At 40.8% G+C, this 13,531-nt stretch overlaps 1 protein-coding gene across 1 annotated transcript in view; it reads left to right on the top strand.

Annotated features, from left to right (window-relative positions):
- The window catches only part of SPTLC3 (serine palmitoyltransferase long chain base subunit 3), a 147,179-nt gene that overhangs the window by 80,971 nt on the left and 52,677 nt on the right, over nucleotides 1–13,531 (top strand). The window contains exon 6 of the mRNA XM_064572816.1: nucleotides 3,056–3,149. Within this exon, the coding sequence (XP_064428886.1) occupies nucleotides 3,056–3,149 (94 nt within the window). The remainder of the gene's footprint in view (nucleotides 1–3,055; nucleotides 3,150–13,531) is intronic.

Raw genomic sequence — 13,531 nt, 5'->3', positions numbered from 1 at the left:
GCAATCTTCACATTCAGTGCAATCCCTATCAAAATACCATCCACTATTTTCAAAGAAATGGAGCAAATCATCTTAAAATTTGTATGGAACCAGAAAAGACCCCGCATAGCCAGAGGAATGTTGAAAAAGAAAAGCAAAGCTGGTGGCATCACAATTCTGGACTTCCAGCTCTATTACAAAGCTGTGATCACCAAGACAGTATGGCACAAAAACAGACTCATAGATCGATGGAACAGAATAGAGAGCCCAGAAATGGACCCTCAACTGTATGGTCAACTAATCTTTGACAAAGCTGGAAAGAATGTCCGTTGGGAAAAGGACAGTCTCTTCAACAAATGGTGTTGGGAAAATTGGACAGCCACATGCAGAAGAATGAAACTGGACCATTTCCTTACACCACACACAAAAATTGACTCAAAATGGTTGAAAGACCTCAATGTGAGACAAGAGTCCAACAAAATCCTAAAGGAGAACACAGGCAGCAACCTCTTTGACCTCAGCCACAGCAACTTCTTCCTAGAAACATCGCCAAAGGCAAGGGAAGCAAGGGCAAAAGTGAACTATTGGGACTGCATCAAGATAAAAAGCTTTTGCACAGCAAAGGAAACAGTCAACAAAACCAAAAGACAACCGACAGAATGGGAGAAGGTATTTGCAAATGACCTATCAGATAAAGGGCTAGTATCTAAAATCTATAAAGAACTTATCAAACTCAACACCCAAAGAACAAATGATCCAATCAAGAAATGGGCAGAAGACATGAACAGACATTTTTCCAAAGAAGACATCCAAATGGCCAACAGACACATGAAAAAGTGCTCAATATGCTCGGCATCAGGAAAATCCAAATCAAAACCTCAATGAGATACCACCTCACACCAGTCAGAATGGCTAAAATTAACAAGTCAGGAAATGACAGATGTTGGCAGGGATGCAGAGAAAGGGGAACCGTCCTACACTGTTGATGGGAATGCAAGCTGGTGCAACCACTCTGGAAAACAGTATGGAGGTTCCTCAAAAAGTTGAAAATAGAGCTACCATATGATCCAGCAATTGCACTACTGGGTATTTACCCCAAAGATACAAATGTAGGGATTCGAAGGGGTACGTGCACCCTGATGTTTATAGCAGCCATGTCCACAATCACCTAACTGTGGAAAGAGCCAAGATGTCCATCAACAGATGAATGGATAAAGAAGATGTGGTATATATATACAATGGGATATTATGCAGCCATCAAAAGGAATGAGATCTTGCCTTTTGCAATGATGTGGATGGAATTGGAGGGTATTACGCTGAGCGAAATAAGTCAATCAGAGAAAGACATGTATCATATGACCTCACTGATATGAGTAATTCTTAATCTCAGGAAACAAACTGAGAGTTGCTGGAGTGGTGGGGGATGAGAGGGATGGGGTGGCTGGGTGATAGACACTGGGGAGGGTATGTGCTCTGGTAAGTGCTGTGAATTGTGCAAGACTGTTGAATCTCAGATCTGTACCTCTGAAACAAATAATGCAATATATGTTAAGAAAAAAAAAAGAAGAAGAAGAAGATAGCAGGAGGGGAAGAATGAAGGGGGCAAATCAGAGGGGGAGACGAACCATGAGAGACTATGGACTCTGAAAAACAAACTGAGGGTTCTAGAGGGGAGGGGGGTGGGAGGATGGGTTAGCCTGGTGATGGGTATTAAAGAAGGCACGTTCTGCATGGAGCACTGGGTGTTATGCCCAAACAATGAATCATGGAACACTACATCAAAAACTAATGATGTAATGTATGGTGATTAACATAACAATAAAAAAATAAATAAAAAAAAGAAGAGACTAGAGATGAAGGCACTTTGCAAAGAACCTTATGGTCATGCTTGAGTATTGGAAATTCTTTCTGAGGAAAATGGGGAATTTGGTTGCCTCAGTTTAAGTAAGCAAGTGTCATAATCAGATTTAGGTTTAAAAAAATCTGATTCATGACAATTAAATGCAATATATGATCTTTTGGTGGATTCTGCATTGAAAAAATAGAAGGAAATAAAACATCTATAAGACACTGATATCATTAGGACAGTTGGAGGAATATGAATTCAGGCTCTATTTTAGGTGATAGCACTATATGAATGTTGGATTTCTTGGGTATGATCATTGCATTGTGATTTAGCCAGAGAATGTCCTTGTTCTCAGTAAATACATGATGAAGAATTTAGGGGTGAGATATCATGAGGTATCACTAAAAAAATATATAAATACACACACATCTAGAGTATGGAGGTATGAGAATATTGCTGGCTCTTGCCCCCAAAACTTAAAACATGTCATGTGTGAAGTTTCCAAAATATGAGCAAGAACTCAAAGACTCTGGGTGGCCACAAATGGCCACCATAATTTGTCTCTGCATTTTTGGTACACTTGAGCAATTTTATAATTTAGAAATGTTTAAATTAAAAAAGAAAACTAATTTCACAACTATAATTTATAGGCAGTAAATTTGATTGATCTTTTTCACTTGCCTCAGACTGAATTGCCATCCACACTTTTCCAGATGCAAAGTTTTTAGCTGGAAAGCAGTGATGTTTTTGTCTACAAGGATGTCAATACAGAGGAGAATGAGAATAGGAAAACAAGAGCTTGAAAGGCCCTGCAGAAAAGACCCCTGCCCTCCAGAGGGAGAGCACCAAAACTGTCCCAAATAATACACCACAGGATTGAAGAACCCCAGCAAACCACAATCCACCCAAAGTATATCCACTTTCCTATCAAAGATCAATTCTTTAGAAAATGGTAGCTGACATTTAACCAATGTCTTGAAGGATCTTTTCTGATGAAAATCAAATGCAAATGGTTAAAGATGTAATCCCTTAAAATAATCCCCATCTTTATCAGCTAATTGTCTACAGGATCTTATCCACATAGACATCAGGCAAAACTTGTCCTTTTAAAATTAAAGAGGGTTTGGGGGATGTGTGTTACAGGTCTCGAAGTATCTTTCTGTTCCCACATGTTGTTTTTCTTTAATTTTATTTATTGGCCTGTGTTTTGTGTGCTTGCTTTCTGAACAGGGATGCCTCATTTTAAGTGATGAGTTAAACCATGCATCTCTTGTACTTGGGGCCCGACTCTCAGGTGCAACCATAAGGATCTTCAAACACAACAGTGAGTATCAATGAATTTATCCCAACATGTATTGCTTGCTTCTAGAAGAAAGTAAAGATTATTGATGGGGCTTTGTCCTTGCTCTTCCAACTGGGAATTTAGGCTAATGAAACACAATTATGTTTATATTCACTACTGGCTTGTTAACCCCTCCTGACATGAAACAAATTGTTGAAGTGCTTTAAACACCTAGATTGCTAAGTGGAACCCAAACACATTAATGTCACTGTTATTAGTGGTCTTGCAATGCAGCCTCTGAAGACATGACTGATCTCTTAGGAGACTGATGTTTCATTATCAGAAGTGTTATAACTCTTCCTTTTCTATAGTTCTGCCTTAGGAAAGTTTTAAGACTTAAGTTCTATGTTATAGTCAGGTAAAAAGTGATGTTTTTCCTTAAAATATTGTCTCCTTTCACTATCCCCACCCAGCACATGCTTACAATCTGGTAAGAGAAGCAGATATGTCCCTATACTGTGACCCATAAATTCTTCATCTTGGAATTTCCAGTGTATGTCCACCCAAAGGTTTGTACAAGAATATCCATAGCAGCTTTAGTCATTATAGCCAAGACTGGAAACAACCCAAATTTCTACCAATAGAAGAATGGAAAAGATCTGTGCTGTATTCATATAATAGAATATGGCTCTCTGATAAAAAAGAAATACACTACTGATACATACAGCATAGATTACTCTCAAGAAAAATTACTTTTAATGAAAAAAATCATACATCAAACAGTATATACTATATGAGTATGTTTATAGTAAATAAAAAAAACTATTAGATAAAACTAATCTATGGTGATAGAAATCATAACGATACTTGTCCCTAATTGTGGGGGAGGGAATTGGTGAGAAGAGGAATAAAGGAACTTTCTGGCGTGACAGAAATGTTTGATATTTTGATTGGGTTGATGTGTACATTCTTATTAAAATTCATTGAGTTTTACATTTAAAACCTGTCAATTTCCTTGTAAGTAAATTTTCCTAAAATATAATTGTTATCATACAATATCTTTGGTATTAAAGAAAAAAGTATAGGCTTTGGCCCAAGCATCTGTGTCCTTGTTCTATGGCTTATTAGTATGCGATCCTTGGCAAATTACTTAACCTTCTCGGATCTCAATTTACCTATTCCAGAAATGAGGATAATTACAATGCCTGATTCGTGATATGTTGGAGAAGGCACATAAAGTGCTTGCTTAGCATGAAGCCTGGCAATGGAAACTTCTGAGTTGCTTGTACCTGCTGTGTTAGTAGATTGTTATTATCCTCATCATTTTCATTGCCAGTGCCACTAAAGGACAGTAGAAAACATTATGATGACGCATAAGAATGCAGAGGTCATCTCACTTTGGGGATTGCATGAAATTGATAGTATCTGCCACAGACTTTGAAGGGTTAATAGAATTCTGATCAGAGATAAGGGAAAGGGTATTTCCAATAGAATAATCTGGAGTGTATAAAGAGCAGCAAAACCTCTAGCATGAGGCTGAACTACTGGAGAAGAGCCTGAAAAATAAGGTCTTGGCCAGTTAAGGTAGAGCCACTAAGATACGTACACTAGCTAAGATATATGTACTTCAAGAACCAACAAAAAGTGTTTGGACAGTTCTGCTTCATTCTGTGCTGTTCTCTGGTTGAATTGTATCAGCTCAAAGCATTTAGTAGCCCTTCCCTATGTCTAGTGGCAGCGAAAACAGAGATACAAGCTTTGAGTTAAGTTAAAGCTTTGAACAGAATCAGATGGAAAAGACCATCTGCTATGGGTTGTAAAGATTAGCTGTCCCCAAAGCAGTTCTTGTACACCCTCTCTATCCTGCATTTGTTATTATATGGAATTTAGCCCAAATTCTACCATTCTACCCGAATTCTACCATTCTCTACTTTTCCCTTGAAGGCTTTATAGGGGTGATGATAGATGATGATAGATAGATAGATAGATGATAGATAGATAGATAGATAGATAGATAGATAGATAGATAGATAGATGATAGATAGATAGATAGATAGATAGATAGATAGATGATAGATAGATGATAGATAGATAGATAGATAGATAGATAGATAGATAGATAGAGTGTTAAAGTAGATGGAATAAAATGTTAATAGATGAATCTGGGTAAAGGGGTATGTGGGTGTTCTTTGTAGTACTCCTATTCTTGCAATTTTTTTTAGGTTTGCTATTACTTTCAAATAAAATTTTAATTCCTTAATCCTTTGCTGAAATTCTAATTCAAGAATTTCATTTTATCTTCCAATTTTACAAAGCTCTCAAAACATTCAGTAACTTATTCCTCACACTCTCCCTTTGTACTCCCAGAACGCAGAGAATAGTTCTCATTTACATCTCTGTAATAAATGTTAGCTGTGGTTATTTTATACCAGCAACCAGCACTTACTGAGAATTTACATTGTGCCAGATGCTGAGCTAGTGGCATTCTCTTAGGTACTTATTTAATCTCATGGACAACCTCATGAGGTAGGTGCTAGTTTACAAATTAGGAGATCTGGGCTTTGAGGTATTAAACAACTTGTCCAAGATCCTACAACTGCTCAGTGGTGAAGCCTGGAACTGTCTGTGAGCTAGGAATAAAGTAAATGGACCCCTTCCAACTAACTGAGCAGCAAGGGTCCAAACTCTATCATCTAGTGAAAATTCTCTTATGTATGAGTTGCTGTTGCTCTTAACTTTCTGTTGTAGGTAGAATAATGGCCTTTAAAGATGTCCATGTCCTGGGGGTGCCTGGGTGGCTCAGTCGGTTAAGTATCTGAACCTCAGCTCAGGTCTTGTTCTCAGGATCCTGAGTTCAAGCCCTACATTGGGCCCCATGCTGGGTATGGAGCCTACTTAAAAAAAAAAAAAGTCTGTGTCCTAATCCCCATAGCCTGTGAATATATTACATTATGTGATAAAAGGGAATTAAAGTTGCAATGGAATTGAGGTTGCTCAACAGTGAACATTAACATAAAGAGAGTGTCCGCCTAGGTCCAGTGTAATCACAGGGTCCTTAAGTGTAGGAAAGGGAAGCAGGAGAGTGAGTGTCAGAGTGATGCCATCTGAGAAAGATGCTGATGGTCACTGCTGGCTTTGAAGTGGACAAAGGTCACACACCAAGGAACGCCAGAAGCCTCTGAAAGCTGGAAAAGGCGAGGAAATGGATTCTCCCCTAGAGTTTCCAGAAAAGAAAGCAGCCCTGCCCACACCCTGATTTGAGCCGAGTGAGACAATTTCAGATTTCTAGTCTCCGGAACTGTAAGATAACAAATCTGTGTTGTTTTTGAGCCATACGTCTGTGCTAATTTCTTCCAGTCCAAAAGGAAACTAATATACTTTTATTCTCAGACACACAAAGCCCTTGTTCCAACTCACTGACATGCTTACTATTTTTGCAAATGGACATACTTTCCCAGCTATTGTGTTCGCATCACGAAAACAGCCACTCTGAGAGCAGGGGTACCTCCAAGTTCCTTTGAATGACTTCTTCCTCGAGAGGTGAGAGAAGTAAAATTGTATGAGGTCACAATATGTAAGGCATCAGTTGCGGCTGGCTGTCTTTCCTACTTTGCCATTCCCAGGAGAACACTAAATTGCTCAGTAAACGATGATGCTTTAATCCTTAATGCGCATCCACGCAGATTGGAATGATAATGTAAAGAAGATGTAGAAGATACTAAATTGCCTTCCTGTGTGTGTATGAGGCATGCAACCAGCCAGGACCGAAGCTAATAACTTGTGAGACAGGTTCTTAAGAATGGCCACCTCAACCAGAATGTTCTTAAACATCAGGATGATGAGATTTCATACAACTCTGCTTCTGCTCTCCTGGGCTCTCCTCTGCCTGTGTCCTCTGCTTACACCTTGAGGATACTCCCCTGACTTTTGGAGAAGAAGAGGTCCTATTTTATATAAATCAGTACTAGAGGATATCCTTTGCTATTTATAGCAACTGTGTATAAGTCAGAATTCTGGGCCCTTGAATTTTTGAATTGTGCATGGGTAGAATATACCTAAGGTACAGTTAAACCTATTCAGATCATTGTAAGCTTTGAATCCTATTTGAACAAGCCTGATGACTAACTTGAAGCTATTCCTCATTTCTCTTTCAATTTCCCACAAAATCAGAATAAGGATCAAAGGAGATCAAACAGAAGGGAAATTCTGAAAGGGAACAAAATCAGAACACGCAAAGGCTATTCTCCAGGGAAACTCTCCAAGGACTCAGAAGTGCATTTTCAGTGGTACTAAGTTCAAAGTTGGGTACCAGACTTCTTTATCACCATAGATTAGTTCTTCCTGGATAGTGAAGATGGACAATTACTGAGACCATACCTATCATTTACTCTTCATTCACTGATGCCAAACACTATGTTAAGTCCTTTACATAATCAGCTCATTTAATTTTAACAAAAACCCATATTCATAGTTCTCTCCATTATCTCTCCACTGTTAAGAGGAAACTGATTCTCACAGTGATTAAATGACCTACCCAACGTCACACATAACAAATGGCCAGAGTCAAAATTCAAACCCAAGTCTGTTGCTCTTCTCTTGGTTCATTTCTCCCAGGAGCAGAGCCTGAGAAAAGGGTTTGAGTACAAGTGATTTATTTAGGACGTGATCCCAGGAAGCACCAGCAGATGAGCAGGGAATGGAGACAGAGAAGGAAAGGCAGCCAACAAAGCCAACAAGCTTGCTTATTGTCAGGCTAGCTACTACAGTAGATGACTGGAGCTCAATCCTAATAGGAAACTCTGGGTGCCAGTATAGACATAGCTCAGTGTCATCCCACTTGAGGCGTGAGGGAGCTGCATTATTTATACACAAATTCCCAGTTGTGAGTGGCTGGAGGCTATTCCCGCTCAGGCTGAGTATGGACCCCGCATCCAGGAAAATAGCCCTTGGATAAAGAATGGCCTGTGTTTGCAATAAGAAGTGGGCTGGGAGATATAGGCAGGGCCCATACAGCATTTGCTAATGCTCTCACCCACTAGCTAAGTCCAGCTACTGCCAGAGCATATGTAAGACCCAGAGAGCAGTGGGTCCTTGTGCAAAAGTCAATCTAGTATGACAGCTTATCCTTTTAGTAGCCAAAATTTTAACTCAGAATCCTAAAGTTTGACCTCTAAATTCCTTTGGCTAAGTGCTAAGAATATCTCCTTGCGTTTTCTCCTTTGGGCAGCTTCAGTGAAATAGCCAGTCCTTACGTTGTCTTTGTGACTCCTCAGGTGTCACAAAACAGACTCTTGAGACATTTCATAGCCAAAGCTAAGGAGACAGCTCTAAGTAGGGACCAACAAGTCTGCTCTCCATCATGATTCTGGTACATTTTGAGGAAATGCGCCGCAGCCCTTTGGGGCACTTGGATGCCTTTGGTAAACACATCCTCCAGGCTGCGTATTAACACCCTGGCATTCTAGGACTTCAAGCTCTGGATAAATTTTAACTCTCTGGAAAAGTTGACAACTTCTTCCAGAGGTTTAGAAAATTGGGACTGAGTTATTTTTTCTGTGAATCTACTCACTTTACTGATAATGACATGGGACCTAGATTCTGAAACAGTGTTTCTCAAACTTTAACATACACTGAATTCACTAGAGGGCTTTTGTTAAAATGCAGACTCTGACGCAGTCGATCTAGGGTGGGGTCTGAGCTTCAGCATTTCTGCCAGTCTCCCAGGTAACGCCAAGGCTGCTGGTGTGGGACCACACTTAGTGAGGCTACAGGCAATCTCCATCTTCAAGGGCATCCCAAAGGGCTTCTTGAACTAGTCTTGGAGAATAGAAGCAGTCTTTTTCAGCTAGGAGAGTTGCCATGGGGTCAGAGGCCTGGGCAGGCCAAGAATTTGGAGCAGTTGGTTAAAAAAAAAAAAGGTGGAGAGGAAGAACCAAGGTTCTACCTAATGGCACTTAAAGGCCAAGAGGAAACAGAAGAATGAGTGCAATGTTTGTGGTGAAACCCTTGAGTTCTGCCTCTGAGGGCTCAGCAGTGCTGTTTGAGTGGAAGATCAAACCTATAAACAGCACTGAGACTACTTTTTATAAGCCACAAACTTTTAGATCTTAGGGTCTGACTTGGACTCCTGAACTGGGTTGTTTTCTTTAATAAATAAAGCGATTGCCTCGATACGCTTTAACAACTAACAGTATTGAACCCTCGCTGTAATGAGCTTTTTCCATGTACTAACTCATTTGAGCCTCATAACTACACAAGTCACCTGCAAGGATTATCCCCTTTTTTGCAGACAAAGAAACAGAAGCACAGAGTGGTGGGGAGACACAGAGCTAGTAAGAGGCAGAGCTGACATTTACACCAAGGAGATCTGATTCCAGTTCCCATTTTTAAGCACAACACATTTACCTCCTTCCCCAGTTGCCTCCCCCTGGCTGCCTCCCCCTGGCTGGTGAAATGCAGGAGCCTCCCTCTCCCTCTCCCATGCAACTCTCCTTGAGCAGGGCACTTGGGTTAGGCAGATGCAGCCAGGGTTCACTCTGGTTGCCCTTGACCTGAGACGCAGGATCCCAACACTGACTTCTGAGGCCCCACATCATTCCCTGAATCACACCTCACCTTCCTGCATTGACTTCAAGTGTTTAGGGATCCCAACTCAGTACTGTGTTTAATTCCTCCCATAGAACCAGATCCCTACATGTTGCATTGGGCGAGCCTGGGGACACTCTGTCCCCATGCTTTGGGCTCTGCCTGTCCTTTATCTCATGTCCCCGAGGTCAGAAGTTGCTGGTATGATCCCCTCCCCCGGTACACAGGCCCTGCCCCTAGCAACTGCCTCACCCTCAAATCAGCTTGATGTTCATTTTAAACCTAATCCCAGGCTAAACCTGTAATATGCATGTGACCTATTTGGTTGCCTTTGCACTCTTGCAAGGAGATTACCTTGCTTCTTGCAAACCTGCCCAAAGGCCATGCAACACCTGCCCACATACTGACAGAACTTTCAAGAAAATCTGAACCAAAGTATTTACCCAAACCGTAAAACTTAATGTACCAAATTTTCAATGCATCAGAAATTCCCTCATTGATCTCATGGGGAAGAGACTCTATAAATGTGACTTTGAGAAAAACATTTACTTTGCTTACCAAAGTTAGCCATTATGATTATGCTTTTCCCCAAAGTCTAAACAAGGCGCATGTCCCCCATCACCATTTTAAAAGTAAGAATAATTTATTTATCATGATTCACAGTTACTTAAGTAATATTGCTTAATATTTCACATTCTGGCTCAATGTTGAAGGATGAAATTGAGCATCTCCAAAGAAACAATAAGAATGGGGGAACAGGGCACCTGGGTGGCTCAGATGGTTAAGCGTCTGCCTTCGGCTCGGGTCGTGATCCCAGGGTCCTGGGATCGAGTTCCACGTCGGGCTCCCTGCTAGGCGGGGAGCCTGCTTCTCCCTCTGCCTCTGCGTCTCTCTCTCTCTCTGACTCTCATGAATAAATAAATAAAATATTAAAAAAAAAAAAGAATGGGGGAACAGATGGGGAGCAAGGACTTAAAGTAACAAGTAGCATTCCTTTATCATCCAGCCATCCTTTCACTTCAGAGATATCTGATGGATGCCTATATGTGTGCAGGCATGAAAATATTTTTGGTGAGCAGCCCATGGAATAGGGAAGCAGAGGGTGTATCTAAATATATTTGCACGTGGAGGTGGTTTTCGTCGAGCTTTGAAGGACGAGGGATAAACCATCAGCCACACCGGGCAGCACATGGAAAGTAGAGGCTGATATTCATTACAACCACCACAACTGGCCCTGGATCCAGAGGAGGGGAAAGCCATTGAGGGATGGGCAGTAAGGGAAGCACTCATGTCTCAACAGAAGGTCAGTTGCACAAGAGTAGAGGAAGGAGGAAGCCATGGCAAAAGAAAATGTTGTCACTGTATTGGAAAGTCAGAAAGAAGCCAAATATCCACTTCCGTTCTTCAGGAAGATACTCTGAACTATAGCCAGCCTCCCTTCTGAGAAGATCATGGTGTCTTTGTTTCCTTGTGCCTGCTTTTCACAGTATGTTATCTGCAGCTTGCCCAGATTCCAGCAGCTTGCTGATATTACCTGGGCTTTGAATTTAAAGACAGGCTCAGGAACAGGCTCTCAAAGTGTATTTGTCACCTAAGCCTAATCATAGTTTTTGGCACATCGTTGGATTATTCTAGGTATTTAGCAATTTAGTAATCTGATTAGCCATGCCTGTGACAGACCAGGACTTGCTTTGCATGGATCACCAGAATGTGGCCTCCATGCTTTCATTTTTAATAGCTAAATGTTCATCACCCATCATGCCAGCTAGCTCCTCTCAGCCCTTCACAAACCAAAGGAAATCACCTTAGTGAGCCAGATGGTGGTGAATGATGCCGAAAGCGTTGCTGATACCCAGACTTGTGGCAAAATTACAAGCCCATAGTGTGCAATAAGTTTAGAATGATATTATGCAGTAGTGCTGTGCCTTGATGGCATCAAATTTATTCTTTTCTTTTAATTTCTGTATCTCAGAATTTTCTTTATAAACCAACAAGAAACTGGTTTGTTTGTGTTTGGTTTTGGGTGGTTGGCTTTACAAACCTTCTGGCATTGGTTTGTTCATCAGAGAAAACAAAAACCTAATCATTCTTTCCTACTTCTTAGAGGTGTCATGAGGATTAACATAATGCAAATATAAGTGTTTTAACAAGCATCATTACTTAAAAATCCCTTGCAGATGTTAGCGTGTGCCTGCTGAAACAGGAGACTCTCACAAGGCCTGCAGAACATAAACCACAAACCCCCAAATCCTATGGGTCTGTAACCCACACACTGTGGGGTCAAGAATCCCACACTGAGTGAGGTCATCCCTTTCTCTGCCTAGCTTCTGTGTTTCTAAGAGGCCAGTGAGTTCCTGCTCACTGGAAATAAGGTGGGAAATAAGGCTGATTGATTTTCCCTCTGCTCAAGAATCTCAGTGTGGACACCAGGGGTTTTGTGAAGTTTCACCAAAGCCTATCCCCATGGAACTCTCTATTCAAGTGGAACAGGATGAGCTCCCTGCCATAGAAGGGACTGGGATTCCTCTCACTTCCATCTGCAAAATGCCTGAAACACATCATGACCACTGAAAGTCTTGTTCTCTGTGCTGCTTGTTACTAAAAGAATGGGGAGAACCTTCTATTTTCTTTAGTGGTGTTCATTTTAAACCTAATCCCAGGCTAAACCTATAATATGCATGTGACCTATTCGACTGCATAAACAATAGAATAATCTCTGCATATACAGATTTTTCAAAATCTTAGAATATTCATTTTTTAAATGGCTGCTAGTTTCATTCACTTGGGTTTGTTTTGATTACTATGGCGTTGGGACCACACTCATCATGTGTCATTTCTCTACAAAAAACTTATAAATTCCAATTCCCAGAAGGAAAAACACTCTGAACAGGAATACTTATATTCATCATCTTTTCATTCCATTCAGAGACTAACAGGCCTGCAGTAGATTATAGAAAAAGGAGCTGTTTCCCTCAATCACAGGGGTTCCTTCAACATCTTAGGAACCCAGCCTAAAATAAAATGTCCATACAGGCGAAGTTTTTTTGTTTTTTTTTTTAAGATTTTATTTATTTATTTGAGAGAGAGAATGAGATAGAGAGAGCATGAGAAGGGGGAGGGTCAGAGGGAGAAGCAGACTCCCTGCTGAGCAGGGAGCCCGATGCGGAACTCGATCCGGGACTCCAGGATCATGACCTGAGCCGAAGGCAGTCGCTTAGCCAACTGAGCCACCCTGGTGCCCCAGGCGAAGGTTTATTATCCCGGAAATTCTCAAAAGAAGAAAGCTGCTTTTCTTTTCCTTGGCTGCCATCTAGTGGGTAATGATGTCCTGTCAATAAAACACACTCCATCTGTGAAGACAGAAGATGTCTTCCTGTCTTTAAAACAAACCCCCAAAGCACAGGTAATTAAAGAAATATGATTGCAGACATGAAGCAATTATCCTTCCTCATAACTTCTATTTAGATCCAAAGTATTATTCTCCTTCCTTTTTCCATGGGAAGGCGACTGATTCAATGATCATACATTGATTTGGCACTAATATTATGCACTAGGACTAGCACTATAAGGAAACCCTAAAACAGATCCAGCCACAGATTGGGAACTAAAAGGTAAAGTTTCAGGGATCTCCACTGAAACCAAGAACCTCCGCTAACTTGAGCCTAGACCGGTGAAAACCTAACGAATAGCTGTTTCTTTAGCACACCTGCTTCTTGTTGCAGTGGCAAAACCAATATTGACTGTGCTGTTTTAGATTTATCTCTGTTACGTTTATCCTGTGAGCATTTTTAATGGGGTCTCTAATGCCTGGAGAACATTATGTAACAGTCAGGTCAGCT

Source organism: Mirounga angustirostris, unplaced genomic scaffold (genome assembly GCF_029215605.1).
Source record: "Mirounga angustirostris isolate CCGP_5_RB_7025 unplaced genomic scaffold, mMirAng1.0.hap1 SCAF_10, whole genome shotgun sequence".
Classification (NCBI taxonomy): domain Eukaryota; kingdom Metazoa; phylum Chordata; class Mammalia; order Carnivora; family Phocidae; genus Mirounga; species Mirounga angustirostris.
Note: the sequence above shows the minus strand (reverse complement) of the source record. Positions and strands in the feature narration are given on the sequence as shown.